The sequence below is a fragment of the Polypterus senegalus genome, chromosome 16, assembly GCF_016835505.1.
Source record: "Polypterus senegalus isolate Bchr_013 chromosome 16, ASM1683550v1, whole genome shotgun sequence".
In the NCBI taxonomy this organism is placed as follows: Eukaryota; Metazoa; Chordata; class Cladistia; order Polypteriformes; family Polypteridae; genus Polypterus; species Polypterus senegalus.
The window spans coordinates 53,950,971-53,978,121 of record NC_053169.1 but is presented as its reverse complement, the minus strand read 5'-3'; the positions used below and the strand labels follow the sequence as shown (position 1 = coordinate 53,978,121).

The window sequence follows — 27,151 nt, the reverse complement described above, 5'->3', positions numbered from 1 at the left end:
ATTAAGACCTACCCAAGAAACTAAGCAATTACTTGAGAGCTTTAATTAGTCCTGAGTAGATTGATGGCTTATGTTTTCAGAAGGGCCTGATTTTTACTGAGTCATTTAATACTTCCCTTGACGTGGTCCCATGCTACTATTACGCTTGTTTATTGAGAACAAAGCTACATTGTTACTTGTGAATAGTCAGGTGTATTAAATATTTAAATAGACCCAGAGATGCAAAATGTACTGTCCTCATTCTGCTCCATTATTGCAAGCCCTATTGACCTAATCACATGTAATGAAAAACCTACCACAGTGATTGTCTCTCAGAAGAGACCACCATAAACTTGCAGTAATAGCATTTAATGTCCTTTGTTATGAGCCAGATTTTCTGTACCTCATAGAGTAAAACAAACCTATTGTTAGAAGACTGAGCTTAAAACATTTTGGTTTTTAAAATTCCTAGGGAATGTCAGTTTTTTTTAAGTATGACGTTTATCAAAGCTTGAATTTTAAAAGTTTAATGGGAATAGTTTACACTTTGTTAAAAATCACTTACATCTACACCATACACATTCAGCATGTTGCTTAGATTTATTTTACCCTTCTTTGATTGAGGCCTTTGCTTTTCTAAAGGTTATTAGTCATGTAGATACAACTGTTATTTTATCCATTTGTGGAATTCATTACTGGGGTAAGTTTGTGTTTGTTTGTTTTTCACTATCAGAATTGAATTTCTCATTTTTTTTATCCATTAACCCGGAGTTGTTTATAGATGATGGCCTAATTTTAGTTTTTGACATTGAACACACAGCTTAATATGCCTGCATTTTAAGCCCCTGTCACACTAATCAATTTTTCCAGTGATTTGTTTTGGTTTTCTTTGCAACTTTCATTTATATTATCTTGGCAAGTCAGAGGCAGCCACACTTTAGTGACAACGGTCATGTGCTATGACATCCCCAGCCACTTGTAAAGCAGTCCTTTTTGTATTATCAACTTATTGCCTATAGTAATGATTTTTTTTCACCTAATTTCCATTGTGAACATGGAGAAAAGGCTAATAAGATTGTAGCTCACTAGATACAGAAAAAAAGTTCAGAGTACAATTGCAGAAACACTAATCCAGTTTAACTAAGGTTAAACTGCTTATCAATAAATTTCTTTTAAATTCCATCCACTAATATTATGTTTAATGAAGTCAGGGAAGAAAACATGCGTATCCCCTTTATGCCTGGTGAATAGGTAACAATGCACACCATAATCACTTGACAAATAGTGGAGCATAGTTGGGTAATGTCATGTTTGGAGAATCCTTTCTTTGCCAGAAACTTGTTGACTATCTGTCATTGAAAGAGCCATGAACTCGGCTGTTTCAGAACCTTCTGTAGAATAATTAATCTGTCCATCTTTAAAGTTGAAGAGCAATTGGTTTATAGAGCAGGACTGTTTAGTTCAAAATGAAAATGGTCAAAAAAAAGGACTTTTGGAGAGTCAGTGTTAAAGTTCTAACCTAAACCGCATTGTGAAGTTGTGCCAGGATTTGAAATGCAAAATTTGTTTCTTACTCTGAATCTTGTAGGTGTCACTGAATTGAAGTATTTCTGTAAGGAGGTGTAGGCCATAATTTCTCCATAGCTCTGGGAGTTATTTTATTTGCAGCTTTTAGTTAATGCACATCTACTTGTTCATTCAGAGTCCTTCTGATATGTTAATAAGTTATTGTTGAAAATATGAACTATGCTACGTAGAATAACTTGTAAATTGCAACTTACTTTCTGGCACTGTAGCACGATGAACGTATATTTGTATCATTTTTCAATCACATGTTTTTATAACAAAAGGCAGCATTTAAATAAAGTATTTTTAATAATACAGGTTTTACTTGCAAGTTTAATTTTGTGAAGAACTGAGAATGTCTTATGGCATTTCTGGGAGCGAGGAGAATTAAGTTTTAATGTTGTGGACTCTTCTTGTTTAGGTTTGTGCCTTGAGAAAAGAGTCTTTTACAGACTGATATCCGGCCTTCATACAAGCATTAACATACACCTTTGTGCTCAGCATTTAAATGTTGGTAAGTGAAGAAACTGTATTCTGTTACTGTGGGTTAAATTGTCTCCCTTCTTTGTGCATTTCTCATACATACAAAATCTTTCTGCATGCAGAGGTTTTTGGGAAACCAAAATGGGGACCAAATGTAAAAGAGTTTCAGCATCGCTTTGTTGAAACCAAGGGAGAGGGGACAAGACGGCTGAAGAACTTGTACTTCCTTTTCTTGATTGAATTGCGGGCTTTGTCAAAGGTGGCGTCCTACTTTGAGCGTTCCATTGTGGATCTTTATACTGGAAACGGCCAAGAAGATGCTGTTACAAAGGAGCTGCTTTTACAAGTGCTTAATGAGGCAAAGTAAGTTGCATTTGTGTTTTTCTAGATCAGTGGCAATTCAGGTGTTTGTAGATTGTTTCGTTCATTTAGTAAGTACAGCATTTTATTATAAATAAACATTAACAAGCACTGTGAATGATAACATCTACCCATCAACACTCACATTCCAGTTCATGGTTGCATGGATGATAAGATGATAACCTTTTCTGTTTTTCCAGCATGAATTGTGTCCTAAGAGGGGGAGTCAAGCTCAAGTTAAAAAATGGGTTTTATTAGAAAATGGAATGAATCTTAACAAAACTGATAATATAATTTCTCAGTGTCGTCTCCACCCTTCTGCCTGGAATTGTCTGGATTCCAGCAGAATAAAAGATTTTATCTTGACCTTGCAACCAGTCGTGCACTGCTTTCTTCACATCGTCATCTGTCTTGAATCAACAACCACCCAGATGTTTTTTAGTGGTCCGGACAATTGGAAGTCACACAGTGCCAAATCTGGCAAATAAGGAGGATGTGGCAATATCTCAAAGTTCAGTTTCACCAGACAAGCCTTGGTGTTCTTAGCAGTGTGTGGGCCTTGCAGCAAAAGGACTCCTTGAGACGGCAGTCCCTGCCGCTTGGATAGAATAGCAGGCTTCACATTGGTCTCCAGCGAGCCCCAGCAACTTGCACTAGTGACTGTAGTACCCCTCGGCATGGAGTGTTTGGCAGTAACTCAGGTGCACGAGTGGTTATGAGCACGAGACAAAACCTTTTATTCTGTTGGAATCCAGGCACTTTCAGGCAGGTGGCACAAGTGTATTGAGAAGGGTGGAGATGACATTGAGAAATGCCATTGTCAGTTTTGTTAAGGTTTGTTCCATTTTCTAACTTGAGCTTGACTCCCCCTCGTATTTTTTTTCTGTTTCACAGCTTTGATATACAGTGTATGTAGTAGAGCATTGCTTCCTATGTTCATATGACTTGTCTGTCCACTTCCCTATCCTCAGATCTGCAGCTTCTAACATAGTAGTTGCTGTTTACCTTTTTTCTACTTTTCAGTGGATTTTGTTATACTTTTGTATACCACAACCCATAATATAAATAACTGGTTGAAAGAGATACTGATACATCATTTCAGTCAAACTGAAAACAAGCTGTTTTCAATTACAGTATATTAGTTGCTGTATTGCATTGCTAGTGGGGTGTTAAGTTTTATGTTGTTTTTACCTTTATACTTTTGAAATTTTAAATGCTACAACTAGAGTAGGCTTGCAGAACAGAGTAATGCCTTCAGATGGATATTGCTAGCTATATTGGAAAGTGAATGCAGTTAACAGCCATGCAGTGCTTTAAGTGGTCTGTTCTGACCTCAATTAAATAGGAAGGATTTTCCACAATAGTGCAATAGAGAGCTTGTCCCATACATTTTGAAATTAGAGCACAGCTGTCAGCCTTTTTCAATTACAAAGCTTTCATACTGTCTGGAATCATACAATGCTGTTCATCTTTTCCGGCAATCATGAAACTACACATGCATGAAGAAAGCATTCTGTTTGTAATCATACCACCCTTTCACACCATCGTTTTTAAAGGACACCAGTACTGACATTATAGTCAGACCAGTAGTTTGTGCAGGACCACTCTACATTAGCCCTTAAAGGGCACTGCTCAGTTTGCAGATTCCCTTTAATCATAGAATGTAAAATGCTGAAGACAAATTACATAGAATGCTACAGTTGTACTTAATACCACACTGATTTTACACAATAGCGTATTTTCTCCCTTTTTTACTACCAAGTGATTTTATTTTGAGGTGCACTATAAAGAAATCCTACTCATACTGTACATTGTTTTTTGTCATCATGACTTTCCCAAAAGACAAAATGTAGACATGCATGTTGATACACAATTCTTGCATCTGGGAAATAACATTATACCCAGTCGGGAAATTTGTAAATACTATCCAAAATAGTAGCTCCCACAGGGACAATTTGTGGATAAATTTATTACTTGACATTCATACAGTTGTTATGCAGAAAGGCCTTTCATCTAACACAGAGAAGTGAGAAATTGTATTTGCAGACTGTACAGTATTTGGAACAATGTAATGACTCTTTTAAAGTGTTTTCATTTGATTTTTATTTTCATGGAAAAAATTAGGCCTTGCACTATTTACCTTTTGTACAGGTTAAGGGCCAGGTCAGCAATGCCCTTTTGTTTCTTCCAAAAGTCTCCCCAGTATATTTAATAAGGATAGAAAAATATGACTTAACTCATTTAATATTTAAAGATATTTTAAATATGAATAGGAGACATTTTCTCTTGCCATGTGGATTGGAATGTATGCTTTAAGCAATAAACTTTGTACTTACGCTTGGTTTTTTTCTCCAACAGAGCATTTCCAATGCACTTTGATGAAAAGTCCATGTTTGCTGGACACAAAATGGAAGCAAAAACTCTAAAGGTAAATATTGAAATGTTTGTCAAATTTTTGTTTATTCCCCTGTTTAAAATGTCACAATAGTATTGTGTTTTCTTCAGGAGATTTAATTAAATCTAATGATGCCTTGGATATTTGTTTCAATAAATCTTAAAAATAAGTTTATTTTGCAGTGAAAAATATTTTACAGTAGTGTTTCCCAACCTCGGTCCTGGGGACCCCCTGTGGCTGCAGGTTTTTGTTCCAACCAGCATCTGTTTTTAATTGGACTCCTGTGCTAATTAAGTGATGTGTTATTTCCCAAGTTCTGTGTTTAGGGAACAATATAGAAATTCGAAAACTAAGTTTGTTTAAAAAAAATATATATATATATATATATATATATATATATATATATATATATATATATATATATATATATATATATATATATATATATTAAAATGTCCCAAGCAGTTATATGGGAATAATAAGGTTTTTTTTTTTTTACAATACAGTATTTTCATCTTGATTTTCATCCTACTTTTCTAGGTGTTCTAATTGTTTAATTATTCCATTATTTGCTAATTAGTGGGTCTAACGGTAAAGTACTTTGCAGGCTTTGATTATTCTGTGTTGTTTGCCTGCGTGTCTGCTCTGCTCGTTTTAAATTGTCATTAATAAGATACAACGAAGGGGGAAAAAAACTGCACAGCGAAGGGGCAAAGTATAATGAAATCAACAAAAGAGAGTTAAGCATTTAAATCTAGAGCAAAAGCAGAAATATTTATAAATGTAAAAATCATGCTGCCATGCTTTTCTGAATATTGAATAAAAGAAAAAAAAAAACAGCTAATTAAATGAGCTCAGTGCTATCAGGTGTTGTCACCGGTTAGGAATGTGGTTGGAACAAAAGCCTGCAGCCACAGGGGGTCCTAAGGACTGAGTTTGGGAAACACTGTTTTACAGGAAAATCAAATATGTTTGTTTAAAATATGTTGACAAGCATAACATCATTTATAGGTTAATAGGGTCATTTTAGGACATGTACAGTGAAATTGTTCTTGCATGTACTATGTACTAAAGTGCCATGTGTAGTGAACTGAATTGGTGCATGCTGTACAACACACTCGCTCAACTCCTTTGGGTTTTTATCCATATTGTAGTTAGTGTGTTCTTTATAGAACAAGCTGACATGGTTACCAATTGACAGGTTTCTGTTGCCATCATTTAAAGGATGAACTTTGAAATGCTTCTTCCACTCTGTTGGGGGTGCTTATGGTTGTCCTGAACCCCACAGTATGTGAAATACAAATTATGAAATTGAGGATGCTGCCTCTTTATGGTAATTTTGTCACTTTGTTGAGTGCAGGAATTGTGCAGCATCCAGTTTACTGGAATATTGACCTATGCAGAAGATCCATTTCCCTTGTCTTTTAACCAATTTTTCTAACGAGGTAAATTTTACAACTTGTTAGATATTTTTAGTTCATATACTGCTCTGATTGTAGTTTTGACCTTTCTTGTGACTCAAAGCACATGTTCTTGTCCATCCGAGCTTATTCCTCAGATGCATTTCTACCATGTTTACTGGTCATTGTTGTCAAATACAGTACACTAGTTTGAGACACCTTAAAGTGGCTGATATTATTCTTTAGACCAGGTAAAAGTAGCAAGAAAAGTCTTCATTTTTAAAGCAGTGTCAGACCACTTATTATATGAGGAACAGATAGTTGTTTAATGTTTTGTTATTTAAGTAGTTTTTGTCTCCTTATGGGATCAGACTATAGCTGTTGCTTTGCATATATAGTGGTGTCTCAACCATATAGCTTTGGCCAGTATGGCCAAAGTAGTGTAGTGTTTGACCTCCAAGAATAAACAGGAAAGCAGGCCAGAATTCTCAGATGTCTATGCAGAGAGGGTGCATGTGAAGGCAACCAGAGTTTGCACTCCCACTGCCACAGAGGTGCTTGGGTTTTAGAGTTCAAGAAATATACATGAAAGTCCCAAAATAACAGTAAATCAGCTTTGCAGGATAGGGAACCATGAACTCCTGCTTGCAAGCACAGTAATCTTTATAAAAGTAGCTATTTATCAACAATTTACAAAGTAAAAAAGGAGGCAAAAACGATTGGCCAACAAGGTAGTCCTAATTAAACAAGTCCTAAAACACTTTCGAGAAGTCAGAATCCCAAAAACAGAAACAAGAGAGTTGAAAAAACAGTAAATACAAAGAAATAGCAATAGATAAAAGGAAAACTTGCCAAATACCAAGCAAACATAGTGAGACTGACAAGGGCCCTGCAGCCTGGGGAACTGTCCACAAAAAATGAAGCATATGGCAGAAAAAGCTTCCATGCATAGAACCAAACACTAAACAAAACCAATAAAGTATACATACAAATGATAAGCATAAGTAACATTAATATAAATGATAATAGCCAAAGGACATACATAAGAATTCACAATATTGATATATTTAGTTTGTTCATTTAGTTAACTCTGAGAAGGCATAGATGGCGGATGTGTAAACGGAACTGTTGGAGAGTTTTAGTCTGCATCATAGGCAATGTAGCTGATGACCATGAAGGCCTCCTGCATGACCCCCATGGCAGTTACAGCAGTGACATGCCAAAGAAATATGCATAAAGTAAATACTGGACTCCATTTATAAGGCCCTGCCTGTTCACAAATTACAAAATGTAAAAGTAATATATGCCTTACATTCACTGATTAGAGTGGCAAAATTTAAATCTTTATTTGCTAATAAACTAATAAAATAAAAAGAATATTAGAAATGAATCTGTGTGACTGTTCAGGCAGACAGAAAAGTACCTGTTATCCTTGTGGCTGCAGCAAGACATGTGTTTGTTCTTTTCCACTTCAGTTTTCCTGGCTCTACAGCTTTAGTAATGTGAGGAAAATGCAAGCCATTACTTCAGCATTAGGGATTTATGGGTTTTGTGATTCTTGTGGCATTCATGGTTGTTCCTGTCTGCTGTGAAGCTCTCTTGTAGTGCTGTTGTCTCAGGTGTTCAAAGGCTATTTTTTAAAACTCACTTTCTTATAAATTGGTTTTCTGTTACCCTTCATAGCAAGGAGGTAATGGAGATGGGTATTTGATGTGTATGATGTATGAACTTTGCCATGTGATTTGGGATACAGGCAGCCTTACACAATACTTGTTGTACTCAGGAACTTCAGTTTAGGGAAAAAAACTGTGATTTATGAACCTCTGCCCCAAGAGCTAATACATTTGTCATTAGTAATTATTGAATTGATTGTCCTGTGAAATTACCATCCAACAGTAAAACTTCAGAAATGAAGAGTCTGAAAGCAAGGCACCTTGGGGGGCAGTTAGTCACTCTTTGAAGACCTTTTTTTGTGTGGACCACAAATGCTTGAGTTTAAACTTAAATTCTTCACTTTGGTCAAAATCAGGGGTCCTCAATCACGGTCCTGGAGAGCCGCAGTGGCTGCAGGTTTTTGCTCCAACCCAGTTGCTATTGCTAAAGTAACACTTCTGCTTCACTTGAGTGATTTTGAGCCCTTATTGCTTAATTTTGTCTTAAACAACTATTTTAATTGCTGCTTATTATCAATAACATGCAAATGACAAGAGAGAGCAGCATTTCTCCATTTAGCTTATTTACATTTACACCTGTTTGTATTTATCTGCACTATTGGGTTTAATTAAATACTTGGAAGAAAAATGAAGAGAAAAAAGTGAAGGACTGAGAATTACTCGTCCATTTTAGCCTTCAAATCATTTGCATGATAGAAAGGGAAAGAAAATCTAGGATATGAGAATGACCTGACATAGCAGAGTTAATTTAATTTCATAGCTTGTTAGTGCTTTATTGGCAAGAATTGCTTTCTAATTAAGCAACCAGGTCAGAACAAAAACCTGCAGCCACTGCGGCTCTCCATTACTGGGATTGAGGACCCCTGGTCAAAATGAACTGATAAATTTCAGCAAAATGATTTGAAATGAAGTAGATGTGAAATCTCAAGTAGTTTGTACTAACTAATCCTTATACTGTACATTGGATTTTTATGAAATAAACTAAAATGCTGATGTTCTTCTTTTTGTCAGGAAGAGTTCAGGCTTCACTTTAAGAACATATCACGCATAATGGACTGTGTTGGCTGCAACAAGTGTCGTTTATGGGGCAAACTTCAGGTATGTCACAACTTCGTTTCAAGTTTTGTCATTTTGACTTTGTGAGCACTATAAGCAAAAGAATTTAATCTTGGGTTAGCAGTGTTCTCCCTAGCGTCTTTTAGCTGGGCGCTCCTCCCAGCTAATTTAGTTGAGCGCCCGGCTGTCATTTTCCATGACATTGTGAGATGACAGCCGCAGATTTGCAGGCTTAGTAGATCTAATGATCTGCAGAGATGGCAAGGAACGAGCAGCGGGTGGGCAAATATTGCTAAAGCTAATAGCGTGGACAAGGCGGCGCAGAGTTCACAAGCAAAGAGTATGGGGAGGTGGGGTTTCGAGAACGGGCTGTACATGGTAATAGCGGGGGTGTAGCAGCTTAATACAGTAGCATGGAGTATTAAGAGGTGGGCGGACAAGAGGGGGCTGTACATGCTAATAGCGGGAACGGAGCGGCAGTTCACAAGCAAAGCGGATTTGGAGGTGGGCGGGCAAGAGGAGTACTGATAAAATAAAAAGTCTAGTTGAACCAGATATCAGATATCAGAAAAAAGGCATCAGGAAGTGATATCTCTGGTCTCGGTGTCAGTGCAGTCTATATAGTGCGGCTGAGCATACAACAGCATATATATATATATATATATATATATATATATAGAATACCCGCTCTTCAAGAGAGAAGTAGTGTGTTAAAGAAGTTATGAAAAAGAAAAGGAAAATTTTAAAAATAACGTAACATGATTGACAATGTAATTGTTTTGTCATTGTCATGAGTGTTGCTGGTATATATATATATATATATATATATATATATATATATATATATATATATATATATATATAAAAACTGCTCAAAAAAATTAAAGGAACACTTTGAAAACACATCAGATCTCAATGGGAAAAAGAAATCCTCCTGGATATCTATACTGATATAGACTGGGTAATGTGTTAGGAACGAAAGGATGCCACATCGTTTGATGGAAATGAAAATGATCAACCTACAGAGCCCTGAATTCAAAGACGCCCCAAAAATCAGAGTGAAAAAATTATGTGGCAGGCTAGTCCATTTTGCCAAAATTTAATTGCAGCAACTCAAAATTGTACACAGCACTTTGTATGGCCCCTGTGTTCTTGTATACATGCCTGACAACATCGGTGCATGCTTCTAATGAGATGATAGATGGTGTTGTGGGGGATCTCCTCCCAGATCTGGACCAGGGCATCACTGAGCTCCTGGACAGTCTAAGGTGCAACCTGGTGGCATTGGATGGACCAAAACATAATGTCCCAGAGGTGTTCTATTGGATTTAGGTCAGGAAAGTGTGGTGGCCAGTCAATGGTATCAATTCCTTCATCCTCCAGGAACTGCCTGCATACTCTCACCACATGAGGCCAGGAATTGTCGTGCACCAGGAGCCACTGTACCAGCATAGGGTCTGACAATGGGTCCAAGGATTTCATCCTGATACCTAATGGCAGCCAAGGTGCCTTTGTCAAGCCTGTAGCGGTCTGTGTGACCATCCATGGATATACCTCCCCAGACAATCATTAACCCACCACCAAACTGCTCATGCTGAATGATGTTACAGGCAGCATAATGTTCTCAGACCCTTTCACTTCTGTCACATGCTCTGGGTGAACCTGCTCTCATCTGTAAAAAGCACAGGGCACCAGTGGTGCATCTGCCAATTCTGGTATTCTATGGCGAATGCCAATCGAGCTGCATGCTGCTGGGCAGTGAGCTCAGGGCCCATTAGAGGACATGGGGCCCTTGGGTCACCCTCATGAAGTCTTTCTGGTTGTTTGGTCAGAGACATTCACACCAGTGGCCTGCTGGTGGTTATTTTGTAGGGATCTGGCAGTGCCCATCCTGTTCCTCCTTGCCCAAAGGAGCAGATACTGGTCCTGCTGATGGGTTATGGACCTTCTATGGCCCTCTCCAGCTCTCCTAGAGTAACTGCTTGTCTCCTAGAATCTCCTCCATGCCCTTGAGACTGTGCAGGGAGACACAGCAAACCTTCTGGCAATGACACGTATTGATGTGCCATCCTGGAGAAGTTGGACTACCTGTGCAACCTCTGTAGGGTCCAGGTATCACCTCGTGCTACCAGTAGTGACACTGACTGTAGCCAAATGCAAAACTAGTGAAGAAACAGTCAGAAAAGATGAGGAGGGAAAAATGTCAGTGGCCTCCACCTGTTAAACCATTCCTGTTTTGGGGGTCATCTCATTGTTGCCCCTCTAGTGCATCTGTTGTTAATTTCATTAACACCACAGCAGCTGTAACTGATTAACAACCCCTTCTGCTACTTAACACTAGAATTACCAGAGCCTACGAAAAAACTCGTAATTCCGTCCCACCTTAAACTGCTTCTTAAATCCCTTTACACCTCTCCGCCAGCGCCCTTTGTCTTCTAAATGTGCTGATAAAGAGAAGCTTGGAGCAGCCGGCTATTCCATCCCCCCACCAATTTAGAACGTGCACGAACTTCTCCCAGCTCAGGCCTTGATTGAGTATCTGGGAGTGAAGTGGAGTTTTAGAGTCAAAATAATAGATCGTTATTTGGAACACACGCATTTCATGTCTGTTCCGTTTCTACAGTAATCTGTGTCAACACATTGTTAAAACAGAAACGTTTTTTATATTCTAGTAGTAGATGACAAAATGTAGGCATAAACTATAGTGTATGAAGCCTGAAGTTCAAATAGCAAAGAAACATTTTCACAAGAATAACACAATTGCGCTTTTATTCAAAAATATAACTGCAGAAACAAAAAGCCGCCTTAACATGCGACATTGACAGCAGTTTATTGTAACTGCCTCCGTAGTTCAATAGAATCTGCCCCCGCTTGGGAATCAAGAGGTCACGAGTTCGATCCTGCACCTCTCCGTTTTGAGAAGTAAACTGCTCTTAGTCTTACTATTTTAGAATAAAAGCATACATTTGATTTCAGTCTGTAACAGCCGGTGCAATTTATGATCCTTGTAAAGGTTAGCTTTTTTTTATTTTTTATTCACTTTTCATTCTCTCAGTCGCGTTCAGAATCAATCCATACAACCCCATCTGACACAGCTGTTTTCACTAAAGACGCGCTATAGCTCTGCAGTGTACCACGATGCATACTAACGCCAAACCCCGGGTTCTGACACACAAACGCTGGCTAAGCTGCCTTCTTCGTATCTCACCGTCACTTGCTTTTCTTTTTATTCAGTTTTATTGAGTGTTCCTGCCAGTCCCCATGTTGCTGTATGCTGTTTCTTTTGTACTCCAGGACATGCAGAGGAAAGAATGGTAAAGACCAGTAACTTCGGCGTTATATGCAATCATCAGACACTCCCCATCTGCCCGTGTCGTTCAAACACAGGAACATATATTGGTGTAAAAGTATAACAAAAGTGCACTTTTCCATCGCCTTTTCCTGTAAGAAGCAATGTACACACTTCTCTCTATGCTGTGGTTTCTATTACCACGAACTCAGTTTATCAGCAAAGTGCGTATTTGGGAACACCGTTGTGCCGACTTGGTTCAACATTCCTTGGCAACAGGGAAAGTGGGGCATGTTGCACTGGTGCATTTGTGTCTCCCATAAAAGTAGCTTCACTTGAAATCACTTTGTGATTTTGCACGGGTAAAAACGTCTGCTGAAGTGTCAGATTCTTCTTTAACTCTACTGCTTTCTGTATCTTTGCATTGCATTCTGGTCTTTCAGGTTATCTTGATGTTTTGTCTCATAGTGCTGTCTTAGATTAAATTCTGTAATTACAGCCACATTAGCTCCACAAATGAGACACACGGGTTTCCCGGCAATGTCAGTAAACATATACTCAGCCTCCCATCGGTTTTTAAAGGCTCTATGTTCAGAATCACCTTTTCTCTTTGGCATCGTGTGGGCTAGCTTCGCAATAACTTGCAGCATCATAAGCTAGACTTGATTAACGCGGTAAGTGTTCGGCAAGGCAGCTGAAGCGCTGCATTATGGGATCTGTAGTTTATTGTGTTACCAGTGCTTCATATCCCCGGCCATTAATAACAATAATATATAAAATGATCCCGCTGGGCCGGATATAATTACACGCCGGGCCAGATGTGGCCTGCGGGCCTTGAGTTTGACACATATGGACTAAATAGAACTTGAAAAGATATATTTTTTCGAATGTGATCGCGCAATTCAGATCGAGTTGACATGCACTACAGTACATCGAGCCCGCATGCTATTGTGGTTTTGCCTGCGTGCCTCAATAAGTCATCCTCCCCTCGCTCTTACTTTTTTACCGTTCATCTAATGAATACACTGAGTATGGCTTTACCAAAACAATCATTGATCGCGAATAAAGTATCCATTATTCATACAGCTTCAATTGGTGATCTGTCTTTCTGCGTTAACCGCATACTTTTTCATACGTCTCACACCAAGGGGATGCGAGGCTAAAATGTATCGGGAAGCATGCGTACATACTCCGTGCATCCCCTCTCGGGAATCGAACCTCGGAAGCCGGCGCTAGAGGCGAAGCCTCTTCTATTAGCCACGCGTGTGGTTTGTCTATTTGAGCGTAGCAGCGTAATTTGGTTTTTGTTCAGCACTTTTTGGAACTGTTGTTTTTTGTCTGCGCACTGCATCAGTTCACGTGAGCCGCTGAATATGGTTTTATATGTTACTCGCTCGCTTCTAATTGTTTCGCTGCCTTCTTAATTATATAATGTATGTTTTTTTCAGCGGTTTTTGGAGCTCTTCCTGGTTTTCTACGCATCATGCGTGATTACGTGGGAGGCGTGATGATGTCACACGAAACTCCACCCCCCACGACTTTCGAGCTCAACTCCATTACAGTAAATGGAGAAAAATAGCTTCTAGTTATGACCATTACGCGTAGAATTTCGAAATGAAACCTGCCCAACTTTTGTAAGTAAGCTGTAAGGAATGAGCCTGCCAAATTTCAGCCTTCTACCTACACGGGAAGTTGGAGAATTAGTGATGAGTCAGTCAGTGAGTGAGTCAGTGAGGGCTTTTCCTTTTATTAGTATAGATATACTGCGGTGGGTTGGCACCCTGCCCAGGATTGGTTCCTGCCTTGTGCCCTGTGTTGGCTGGGATTGGCTCCAGAAGACCCCTGTGACCCTGTATTCGGATTCAGCGGGTTTGAAGATGGATGGATGGATAGTATAGATATATATATAAATAATATACTGTATATACACAGTTCTTTAAGCATTAGGTGTGTTCTGTGTGCAGAAATCCTTGTAGCACTCACTGTGGTTCCTGTTTAAAGTGACCCCATCTGCCGTTTTTATATTTGCTCATATTTGGACCTGCGTCCATATTGCAAAAAGTGTGCAGAAACCCTTGCAGCACACAGTGTCCTGAGCAAAAGTTTTATCACTGAATTGCTGAGGATTTTGTACGGAAGCATATTAGGGCCACGGTGAAGGAAAAAAAGTACGGACAAAGTGAAGAAAAAAAACCTATGTTGAGAATAAAGTCGAGATGTTGACTTTATTCTGGACATTTCCACTTTAATCTTCACACTTATGATGAGAATAAAGTTGACATGTTACTACATAATTTATGACGGGGTTTGAGAAAATCTAGTAAATTAAACATTTATTTTAAGATGAAGTTTAGTTTACGATGTTCGACTTTAATGACAAACTACTAGAATAAAGTCAACATGTCGAATTTAATCTCGAGATAAACGGCGAGAATAAAGTGGAAATGTCAAGAATGCATAAAGTGGAAATGTCGAGTGCAAGTGTGTGCAATTGAGTTGAATATCCAACAGGCTCTCCCTTTCCCACTCAAAAATCTTATTCATAGGTACTTTAATTTTTTTTCAAACGTTTTACCAACATGAGCAAAAGAAGTGTTCAGAAAACAGCACTGCTCAGTTATTTCAGAATAGAGACGTCACAAACTAATGAAGGTGCGGCGTCAACTCTTCATGTGACAATTTCAGACAAAGACATTGCAGAGGCTGGTCCATCAGGGGTCTCTTCAGCACACACTCTGCCAATTGATAAATCTAAGCACCGCATATCTGGCATAAACAAACAATGGTTTAAAGATTTTGATTGGCTAATGGTCGAAGAAAATGTTATGTGGTGCTAATTGTGCATGAAATACTCAAACACCCCCCAAGAAGGGGTTACTTTGGGTAAACATGCAATACACAAGAATTCGAATAAAAAGCTTGCTGGACCATGAAAAAAAGTAAAACGCACATTGAGTCTTCTGCTGACCTTTTTTTGAAAGCGTGTACTAGAGCAAACTGGAATCGGTCAAATTGAAAGGTCGGTATCTGTGTTAACTTACTGAGAGATGCCTTTGTGGGAGCTTTAAGGTCCATGCATTGTTTGGGAAAAAAATGAGTTGCCACATACAACGTTGTTTGAAAAGCTGTTGGAACACTGTAAAGAAATAGGTTGTTCCTTTTTACAACATCTTAGTATTGGTAAAAATGCACATTACACCTCTAAAAGAATAATGCAAGACCTGCTGGATGTCTTAGCATCAGAAATAAAATCTATACTGAAAAATATACACACAGAAAAGTTTTTCAGTATTCTGTGTGGTGAAATCACAGATACCTCAGATGTAAAACAATTAATTATTTACATTAAATATGTTTGCCAGGTCACTAAAGAGGTCAGAATTAGCTTTGTATCAACCCGCAATGTGATTAATGGTAAAGCGGAGACTATAACCAACACACAGAGTAAGACTATGGACACCTTAGGCATGAAAACTGTTAATCTGGTTGGACTAGGGTCAGAAGGAGTGCCTGTTATAATTGGGAAACAGAAAGGTGTGGCAAAACTGCTTAGAGAAAACATCTGGACTCTTGGTCAACTGCCACTGTGTAAAACACCGATTGGCCCTTGCAAGTGCCCAGGCAGCAGTTACTGTACCTTATTTAACAAAACTGAACATCTTAAGGCAGCTATTCTGTTTCTTCTAAAATTCTTCAGTTAGGATGGCTGGTTTAACGGAAATTCAAAATATTCTGAACATTCCCCAGTTTAAGCTGTAAATGGCCAATGACACTAGATGGCTGTCTGATGTCTTTGCAGTACAGTCACTACGACAGTGTACGATGAGTGAACTCCTTGGTGGGCCCAGATCCTGGGAACTTTGATTATGGGAAAGCTGCAGACAACTGGGCCTCTAGGAAGAAAAGAAGAATAAATATTTAACTGAAGACACCTTCTGCATATGCAAGTTGGCTTTGAAGAATATTTAATTTTTCTTCATTAGGTTTCCTATACTTTTTTTCCATTGTTTTCACTTTTCTTCCCGACAGCGACAATACTTGTGCCTCTTGGTTTATGTCATAACAATTGTTATTTAAAATTTGTGTTAGGGTTGCAGGATCCTGAATTGGATACTTCTTAAATGTAATAAAGATATTCTGGCACAAGTGTCAAACCTTAAAAAAGGAAGTCATATTGAGCTTTGGAAAATAATTAATAATAATTAACCAATAAAAATAGTGCACATTTAATTTTCCCCACCACCAGATTTCCCCGTCCTGCCCCACCCGGCTACTTTTTCTTGCCATCCGGGTGGAAAAAATTTCTGGGGAGAACACTGGGTTAGTCTGCGGTGGGTTGGCACCCTGCCCAAGATTGGTTCCTGCCTTGTGCCCTGTGTTGGCTGGGATTGGCTCCAGCGGACCCCCGTGACCCTGTATTCGGATTCAGCGGGTTAGAAAATGGATGGACACTGGGTTAGTGTCATGGTGGAACATTGTAACTGATACATTTCCATAGCTTCAGGATTTTCTATAGATGCACATTATCCAGATGGAGAAGAAAAGTGGTATATGTTGGGTTAGTTAAAGACTGCAAATGAGGTTGGTGTGTGATGTGCGTGTCAGGTGCATTAACAGCCTGCCCGGGATTTATTCCCTTGTTCCCAGTATCACTAAGAGGTTCAAGATCTCTGCAATCCTGGATAGTGGATGGATTGTTGTGGGTGGCACTGTTGAAAGACAGATGCAGTGGCCCAGGTTTGAGCCCTTAAGTGGTCATTGTCCTTGTGGAATGTGTTTCTTCTCTCTGAGGGTTTTTCTTTCCTCCAGGTTCTCAGATTGTGCTCCATATTCTCAAAGATGGGTTAATTGGTGTTTCCAGATTAGGCCTGTGGTGGTGCCCAGTCCAGGGTTGCCCTCTATCTCCTGAGACTGAACTCTCAGGTCCTGCAAGCCTGAATTGGACTACATGGGTTTGAGAATGTTTATAATGCTATAATTTAACAGCGAGTTTACAATCTTTAAATAGATAAATAAGTATAAATTAGTGACTTAGTTTAGGACATGAATTTATTTTTTTTTGAAAGCCAGGCAAATGTGGTTACCAAATATGTAAAAAAAAAATATATTTTTTTTTTAGCATTTGTTTTTGAATTTTCATAATTACATTTTAGAACTTAATTATCATAGTTCCAGTACTGCAGGTTCTATTTCATTGTGAGTGGAGGCGTTTCTCATGTCTGTTCCTTACGGTGTTCTCTTCAATTGCCATGGAGTTTTGATTCTGTGCTGTCCTGGGCCTGCACACCTACGACGAGCACTGGCCCACTTTGGCGGAGCTTTCACACTGTTTAGCTTGAGAGCCTGTGTCAGGCAGGGAGAGCAGCGTCTCTGTAGTTATTTGTATCCATGATTAAACAAGCCCTGCCTAGCTGACAGGGTTACTTGCATATTTCCTTTACAAAAGAGAATGAGAGGATTATGGGTTGATTTTACATGGAGAGTAAGCCTAGGAAGTACTCGGCCTGCCTTGGCTACCATATTTTCCTCTAGAGCATCAAGGAAGTAGCAGCAGAATGGTGATTTCAGTGAATAGTTGAAATCAGTTTTTCTCCTCCATTGAAATTAATATTTGCTATGCATTTTTGACATTGAGTCTGTTCTGTGGATTAAGGCCTAGTGTTTCATTGAGTGTAGAAGTTTATTGTGTTTGTAAGAATTACTTTACACTTTGAAATCACTTCAGGTTTTTTTTGTCCGACACCTTGTGATTGACTGGTACATGAAGACCCCCACATATGAAATACCATTCAACTCATCCTGATGTCTAGATTTTGTAAAATGTTGAGCTTTTTGGGGTTTCCCGTCAATTTTTGGCCCTATAGACCTGAAAACCCATGGGTTTGTTTAGCAGTGTTTGGAGCATATCTGGTGTGGGATATTACACCTTTATAATAAAGAGTAAACTAATAGGTGTTTTCAGCAAAAATGACCAGAAAAACTTAGTTATGCTTGCCACCCTAGCCGACCTCAGGGGTTCAGTCCCTAATGGGATACGAAGGGTCAAAATTACTCCTTTTCAAAAAAACATAAAACATGAAAAATGACAAATTTCTACTACAGACTAGACTTCAAACATTTAACCTGAAGCACACATTTTAATCATTCAAATGCTTGACACAACTATTCTTGTTTATCATGTACGTCTACCTCATGAAGTAAATCATTACCTTTCTTATGAGCACTCTAAATTAGGGCGACATGCGCTAATTCAGACTTTTCTTTGATTGCAAATGTGGAAGAACACCTTGTTGTTGTTTCAGCTTTGTTTTTCCCTGTTACCCTGATGACATGCAGAGTCTGGTCTGCTTATTGTTTCTCACATTATCTTCAGACTCAACTCACCTTAAAGGCCATCCTGTGTTCTGGTTTTTCTGATAGGCATAAAAATGAGCCTCTTTATTTAGGTGCTGACTTCATCTTTTTTTCTGTAAATTAAGAAGACTCCCCTCTCATTATAATCATTTGCTTTGTGCTTACTCCATAAAAATGTATTCATTCATGTCAGTGTTTAATTTCAGATTAATTTAATTACATATTTATTTTTTTTATTATGGTTCTATTAATCACAAACATTTCAAGGTATATTGGTTGTCCTTAAGTGTTGGCATGCAGCGTGAACATTGCTTTTCCTCATTGCCTTTCTCTCTTGTGCAGCCCATCTGTGTCTGTTTTTTGTGGCTGTGATCATTACATAATTTACCAGACCCTTTTTATTTTGTTTTTCCAAATATCTGTAGTGTGATAGCTAATCTTTATAGAAATCTAACAACCAACTTTCCAATGGTATTCAATTGCATTAACTTAAAATCTGTTTTCACATTAAATGCATTAACTCCGTCCTGGACTGTCACTTTGACATGGTACTGGTGGTGGGCCTTATGCACCTTAATGATGCTCAGAGCTAGATCATCTGGAACTTGGTGCTCATATTATGGTCTCGCTTTGTGAATAGGTTTAGGTTGATAGGTCATACAAGAACAGTTTAAAAATTGAAATCCTTGCCCGGGTTACTGGGGCCCACTTCTGGAGTTTGCCAGTGAGTACCCAGTAGTCCTTCAACCACATAACCCTGCCAGACTCAGCCCAGAATGGTGATTTGTAGATGTAGGTGAGAGTCGGTTGGAATGTCAAGTTTAGTCATGAGTTGCGAGTAATAACCAAATGAACGAGTTCACGAGTACAAGTGGCCAAAAAGAGGTTTCTTCACAAGGTGGCTGGGCTGACACTCATTGATAGGGCGAGAAGCTCAACGATTTGGGAGAGCCTCAGAGTAGAGACACTGCTCCTCTGGATCAGTGGTCTGGGTATGTTGAAAGGATGCCTCCTGGTGGCTCCCCATAGAGCTGCTCTGGGCACATCCCAGTGAGCAGAGACCCTGCAGCTGGCTTGGAAATGCCTGAGAATTCCCCAGGAACAGCTGGAATTTGTAGCTAGGGACAGGGAAGTCTGGGATGGGCTGGGCTGACCTGCATGGCCTGCTGCCACTAGAAACCTCACCAAGAAAAGCAGTTAAGAAGATGAGGTTAAGTGCATCGAATAAATTCTATTTGTATTATAGTACTATTATATATTTCATAGCCTTGTAGCTTGTTTAATCTCTTAGTATATTATTTGAAATAAAATGTGTTTTATAATTAATAATTTCTTTAGTTTACCTAACATTCTGTATGGAAAATATCTGCTATTACTTTCCTTCTCTAGACTCAAGGACTAGGAACAGCCCTGAAAATTTTGTTTTCGGAAAAAGAGATAAAAAATCTTCCAGAGAACAGCCCCTCTAAAGGCTTCCAGCTCACTCGACAAGAAGTAGTTGCCCTTTTAAATGCTTTTGCAAGGTAGGCTTATTCGATTTAGATACATGTTTTGCTTTTTTTTTTTTTTTGCTTTCATGTGCAGTTGCAGCCTTGGCCACCTCCATTTTCAACAGCTTCACGGTGTTTTTTTGTATGTTCTGTTCACACTGCCGCGTTAAAACTGAAATACATGTCTGTCAGTTTTGAACTGCCAAGCCCTAGCATTAACTACCCAGTTAGCATTTCACACTTGTAAATTTTAAGCCCAGTTTTCATAGAGGAGTTCAAATGTGCGTTTTAGTCTAAAGCCATTTGGATTACAGTTTGCTTTTCTTGCTTTGTGTTTTTTTTTTTTCTTCCTACCAATTTTCATTTAATGTATTACATAAAGCTCCTTTCATAGCAGGTTGAATGCAAACACAGCAGAGACTGCAAAAATGACCTGTAAAGCACAAGTGATAAAACACACCTTTAATTTATTAGAACACAGACTCACCAAGTCAGTTCTGAGAAGCGCTACACTAACTCTGGGTAGGGCCTCCTTTTGCTCTCTAAACAGCCTTCTTGGCAAAGATTCCTCAAGATCATTCAAACACTCCTTTGAGATTCTGGTTCATGTCGACTTGATTACATAACACAATTTGTGCAGATTTGTCAGCTGCACATTCCTGCTGCAAATCTCCTGTTCCACCACATCTCAAAGGAGTTATGCTGGATTCGGATCAGGTGATTGGGAAGGCCGCTGAAGAACACTGAACTTATTGTCAAGTTCATGAAACCAGGGTAAGACACCGTTTGTTTTGTGACATGGTGCATTACCTTACAGGAAGTAGTGATTAGAAGATGGATGAACTGTGGTCATGCAGGGATAGGGATGCACATGATCAACAATAATACTCAGAGCGTGGCATTCAAAGCTCAAATGTGCCAAGAAAGCATTCTTCACATCATTACACCACCACCTCCACCAGCCTACCTGGATTGTTGAGGCAAGGCAGGGTTGCGTCCATGGATTCATGCTGTTGACATCAAATTCTGATCCTACCACCATCTTTGTGCCTCTGAATTTGAGATTCATCAGACCAGGCTTTTCTAGTCTTCAGCTGTCCAGTTTTAGTCAGCCTGTGCCCACTAAAGCATCAGCTTTCTGTTCTTATCTGAAAGGAGCAAAACCAGATGTGGTCTTCTGATCTTATAATCCATTCACCTCAAGGTTCGACAGATGCACAGTTGCACAAAGAAGTTTATTGAAGTTACTGTAGACTCAATAAGCTTGAGCCAGTCTGGCCATTCTCCTGCGCCCTCTGTCATCAATAAGATGTTTCCATCCTAACTGCTGCTTATTGGATGTTTCTTGTTTATCATGCCATCCTGAGTAAACTCTGAAGACTGTTGTGTGTGAAGATCCTGGGAGAGCTGCAGTTCTAGAAATACCAGCCCACCTGTCACCAATAATCAGGCTCCATTCAAAAATCACCTTTTTCCCCATTCTGCTGTTTGATGTGAACATTAACTGAAGCTCCTGACCTCCATCTGCAGGATTTTGTGCATTTCATTGCTACCACATGTTTGTCTGTTTAGATAATTGCATGGCTAAGTGAGTATAAGTTTGTTTGTAATAATTTGCTCATGGAGTGTATGTGAAACATGTCACACGTTATTATCCCATATTTCAGCCAGCCCTTCCTCTAGCTTGCTGCATTCTTGCTTTCATCCACCCATTTTCTCAATCCATTTGTTTCTAGTTTCTCTCTTTTTTGCTTTCTTGACATAAGTTAAGATTACCTTAAAATCGTCTGATGGCTCATTTTGTTCTTTTGTTTGTTTTGCAGGCTTTCTACGAGTATAAAAGAGCTTCATAACTTCAGAAATCTTATTCAGAATAAGAGGTAACCCCAATTTCTGGCCACAGAGTGCCACCTGCCCTAAGGACGCTGCAATTGTCTGTTTTAATTCTGGTGCTGACCCAGAATGAGACCACATCTTCAGGGACTTCAAGATTCAAGCCTGGAAAAGCTTGGAGAATAGCTTTGTTTTTCCTTAAGCTGTACTCACTTTTTAATCCTCTGACAGCAAAACTGTAGAATTGGCGGTGCTTACACTGGAGAAAGTTCAAAGTGCAGGCTCTTCCTAGCAGCTTTATTTTCAGGCGTCCGATCCATTGGTGCAATTTCTTTCTTTTCTTTTTGTTAAACTTTTATGCAACTTGAACTCTTTGCATTTTGGCTTGGTTTCCCACTGCTTTGCAAAAAACCTTGTGATAGTTCTAAGTAGTGTTATTTTGAATTGCATCCAACGGTATAGAGTATGGCAATGTAGAAATGGCTTTTTTAACTTGAACGTTTTTGTTTACTTAATGCAGCATTTATAATCATGAATTCCCTGTGAGTTTTAGATTTGGTTTATGTTTTTGTCTTTTTTTTTTTTTTTTTAGCCAATTTTGCAAAGCTGGTTGTAAATTTCTCAATTGACATTCCTTAGGGTGGATCAAAGGGTGCAAAAGTTAAATCAAGCTTCCTTTATTCAAGTTCTATTTATTCAGTGCCCCTGTCACAAAGCCAACCCGGAGTGCAGCACAGAAATTCCCATTTAAAGAAGAACACACTCTACAAAAATAATAAATAGTTGTAGTCATTTGATTTCAGTTCAAGTATGCCAGCCTAAATATACCTAAACACACAAAAGAATGAAGTACTAGACTTCTCCTCCTTAATTTCATCTCCTTTAGGGGTGATGTTTCATATGTTGTGTTCATAGTGATGCTTTGAACCTGAAGCAGCTGTCATTCAGTCCAGAAGCACCAAACTCCCAGCTTTAACCTCCCAGTTAACAGTTGTCACATGAATTGGAAAGAATCAAAGCCAAACCTGTCTGAACACTTGAACCAGAGTTTAATTATGGGTCGCCTGTTTGTCTGCACCACTCTGTGTCATCCGTCTAAAGGCCGTGTCACATTACACTGATTTTCACTCATACTTAGTGACTTGTCACGCACTCTTACGTACCCAGCGACTCTCTCCATCCAGCTAGTCCACAATTCACCCTTACAAAATCAAAGAGTACTACCGTGAGAATAACAGGGGTGTCTGAAGGACCTCGTAGACAGAAGAGAGGCTCAACTGTCTAATCTCTTGTGTTTTCTAAAACACGACATAAAGGAAAAAAGAAAAAGTGCCAAGATTGCAGCAAACCTCGCAGTACCTGCAACCTTATTGGCTGTCAGAAAAGGGGAGAGCTTGTGATATTTTGGAAGTGTGAATCTCTGGAAAAAGTCCTCAGCAGTCCTGTAATTTGACATACCTTGTGGGTATCTTGTTGTTTGTTAGCTCAAGCAACGAGGACAGAAACCGCATTTGTCACGTTTGATATCCCTTCTGACTATATTGACTTAAGATGATGAAGTTAGATAACTCACCAAAGCAGTCATGAATAAACCCAGAACCACTACTCCCTTAAACTGATTTCTGTTGAGAAGAAAAGCAGTCTTGGTGTGTAAAATAAAACACGTGTAGATAAACATCGACTCATGGAGAGCAGTCACCCTACTGGCAAGTCTGATGATGAACTGGCAGTGTAGCTAAGTGCTTGCGCCATCCTATGTTATTCTTTTTTTAATCAGTAACATAACATTTCTACAGAATGGTAACAGGGGGACCATCTGCGGACCCCACTAACCGTGGGATTTGAAACTCCGCTCTTGTGGGTTTCTGGTCCAGCTTTCAAGCAAACCGACAGGAATGGTCTCCCAGAATTATTCAAATGTTTCTTTGCGTAGCTCAGCTGAATTTCAGCCTATTTCCTTGAGAGAATTTTATAAGCCTGCAAATCCTGCTGATGAAGGCTGCACTTTCTAGCCATGGCTGACGCTCCCACTAGCTATCCCATCCCGTCCTGGATGATGCAGCAAAGGTGAGACACAAACCTGAGTCGGAGCTTCAAAAAAATGCCAGCCACTTACAGACGTGCACACTGCATCTCTTCTCAGCCTGGGTTCTTGCCCTGCTAGTTACACTTCTACCAAAAGCTTCCTCTTCACCACAATGGAGAATATCATTTTAAATTTAATAACTACATAACATATGTCAGGACTTAGATTGTTAGTGTACAGTCATTCACAGAAAGAGCTTCGCATTGCTCATCAAGGAACGTGGCAAGTCAGGAAAACACAAAACTCAAGAATCTGGAGCACAAAGCGTGCGCACAGTCAATGCTGGTCCATGCTGGTGAGCTCTTCACACATCTGGGTAGTACTGCTGTCACTTTCTCCACTTTGTCCAATGTTTGCCTTTTTATGCTCACATTTGCACAGCACTTTCTCTTTGAGGCCTTTCATTTAATTTAATTTACATGCTAGCCAAGCTATCTGGCATTGCCTGGTGTGCCATGTTGTTGGATCTAAACTGGCCTGGTGCAGGCGGGCGGACGAGTGAGGATCTGTGCCCTGCATTGTACTGACATGTACGCAGCTGCGTTCATCCATTAACCATTTGCGTCCAGGGTCTTGATCTTTCTTTATTTTCTCCATTGTACCACATTATACATATTCTTTATCTTTGAAAGCAGACGTTGTCTCCCTCCCTCCTTTTTGGTGTGCTGTTCACTGCTGCTGGTACTCAACTCTGAAGTAGCCTTCATCCATCCAGGGCCTCGGAATCCTTGTTTCAGACGTTTGTTTGTTTTCTTCACACTCTGTTGCCCCAGGAGATTTCTTTTTCTTTCTTGCAACAAGTTTTAACTTTGCAGAGTCTTTGACCTTTAAAGAGAATTGTATTGAAGAAATGGAATGTTGGGATGTAAAAATAAGAATCTCAAATTGAAAAAACAGACAAGCTTGATGGCTGGCGCCAAGCGGGATGTGCCAGCCCCGTGGAATGTACAAGAGCGTTCTGTGGGAGCCTCTTTAGAATTCCTGAGCTGGCCCGGCTGACTTTTATCATTTTGATATTTGTTCAGTGTGTAGCTGTTTTCATGCGTTGGGTGGCAGAGATGTCTGGAGCAGAAGCTTCTTAGATTGTATCTTGGGACTGGTGGGTGACAGAATAGGTGGGGTCACCTCACATTACGAGAGGACACCTTGCAATTCTTGGGCCATTTGCTTTTGAATACTTGTCATGAGGAAAGGGATCTATCTATCTATCTATCTATCTATCTATCTATCTATTGATTGATTTGTTTCTGTCAATCTATCAATATAAATAGATAGGCCCAGCTATGCTGAAGGTGTTTCATACATAGAACTGCAATTGTTTTACTAAAGCCCTATTCATACAGGATGAGCTTTCAGGATATATACATCTGTAAAGCTGCTGTTGCCACACAACATTTACCAAGTATGTTCTTGGATTACATAATTCTGGAACAATTAACAAAGATAAGTGTCCCTTTATGATTATGCAGTGACATCACCTCAGAACAGCCATAAGAGTTTCAGCGACGTAGCTATTGTATGTACCCCATGTCAAGGAAAGTAGAATGTCAGCAGCAAACTACCTAATTAAGGGAGCTAGCGGCTTCGGATTATAAACTAGGAGATGTTAACATTAGTTTCTAGCTTGACAGCGATGAACTTACCTGCAAGTAATGCAACTGTATGCAGGTGTGCTTGTTAAAGGGTCGCACAGTGTGGACAAATTCAGTGACTGCCTCGGTTTTTCTGTGAACACCTCTAAAATCCTGGGGTAAAGTGCTGTTTTCACCAGAAATGATGAAACTTCACTGACACATCGCTTTGCACCAGAACACTTTAACCTGGGGTTCATGCTTTACAAACTTTATATAGACTGTAAAAGGCTCGGTAATCTTTACTGAGTCCATAAAAAGTCACTGTCGTGGGCAGTTCAGACAGGACTGAAGTTACAGAGAGTCGTCCGATAATCCTAGCTCTCTTCTCTGCCTCCTGGTGGAAGACTAATCCCATCTGAATAAGGCTTATCCATGTGTTACATTCATCCATTTTCCATGCCCGGTTTCTCCATTACAGAGTGGTGAAATGGGACAACCGCTGCTTAAGTGGACTGCTTGCTCGTGTGACTGGTAGTTGAGCTTGAGGAGTTGTCCTTTAGAGGCAGAGATGATGATGGCGTCACCCTGAGTGAATCTCTCGGCAGCGAGCGCATGGTGCAAGCAGCAGCCCTGCATTCACTCACTCACTCACTCGCTCACTCACTCATACTGGGCCAATGTAGAGTCAACAGTGAGCCTTACCTGGGATACGGGAACACAGCCACAAACCAGGAGAGGATGCATGAGCTTTAAGCAGATAGTCAACTGCTGGGAAATTGTTCCTCCAGTCCAGCATTGGCCCCTTTTGTTGAATATGACACTTTTTTGTTCATAAATGGTTTAGTTAGTGAGCACACTGCCTGTCAGTCTTGTGTTACCATTAAGCATTTCCCAGTTATGAGAGTGAAATCTGACTAAGTAAGCATGGCATCTTGAAGAATCTTGTGATAGAGACCACTCGGCCCATCAGGCTCATGTGGATGGCTGAGTTGTCCCAGTTTTTCATGGAGATGCCTTTAAAGGTTGTCCAGGCCTCCATTCCAGCTGGGTAACTCGCGGGTTTGCTCCAAAATCCCCACAACTCTTTGCTTCCTGGGTTCAGTCCTAAATCTAAGTACACTTCCCCTTCATTATCATAAAAGTGGAGTACACAGGCGTGAGACTAAGTAAGACCCCAACTCTGAGTGTGTCCCCAATAGCCCCTGCCCTTTAGTCCTCCAGATGCACTTTTCTTGCTCTCCTCCACACACCATCAAGTGCTGCTTTGTCTTTTTTTTTGTTTGTACTGTGGTGAGCGGAGCTGCCCACTATACCCCAGGTGCCCTCTCACTTGGCCATTGTACAATCTGAGCGTAGCGCCTCTTGATTTTCACTTGGCAGTTTTTATTAGGCAGCGCCCTAGGACAACTCTCTGCCCTTTCCAGAGGCTCACCCATATTGTGTTTGTAATTTGCCTTCATGCGGCTCTTGTTCCCCTGTCCACTTTTTCCACTTTTGAAGATTTTCATGTCTTTTTGAATGTTTTAAGCTGTTCAGTAACAGTACAGACATCCATACAACGCCATTAATACGATTCCTGATTTTGGAGGGAGCTGTATTTAGCCAGCTTTGAG

The 27,151-nt window shown here is 39.7% G+C and overlaps 1 protein-coding gene across 3 annotated transcripts in view; it reads left to right on the top strand.

Moving 5' to 3' along the window:
• The window catches only part of ero1b (endoplasmic reticulum oxidoreductase 1 beta), a 98,494-nt gene extending 71,643 nt beyond the window's left edge, over window positions 1-26,851 (top strand). For all 3 annotated transcript variants that reach the window (XM_039737762.1, XM_039737760.1, XM_039737761.1), the window contains exons 11-16: window positions 1,967-2,059; window positions 2,151-2,391; window positions 4,747-4,816; window positions 8,868-8,954; window positions 19,945-20,078; window positions 21,869-26,851. In XM_039737762.1, the coding sequence (XP_039593696.1) occupies window positions 1,967-2,059; window positions 2,151-2,391; window positions 4,747-4,816; window positions 8,868-8,954; window positions 19,945-20,078; window positions 21,869-21,929 (686 nt within the window). In that variant the 3' untranslated portion in view covers window positions 21,930-26,851. The remainder of the gene's footprint in view (window positions 1-1,966; window positions 2,060-2,150; window positions 2,392-4,746; window positions 4,817-8,867; window positions 8,955-19,944; window positions 20,079-21,868) is intronic.
• The last annotated feature ends 300 nt before the right edge of the window (window positions 26,852-27,151 follow it).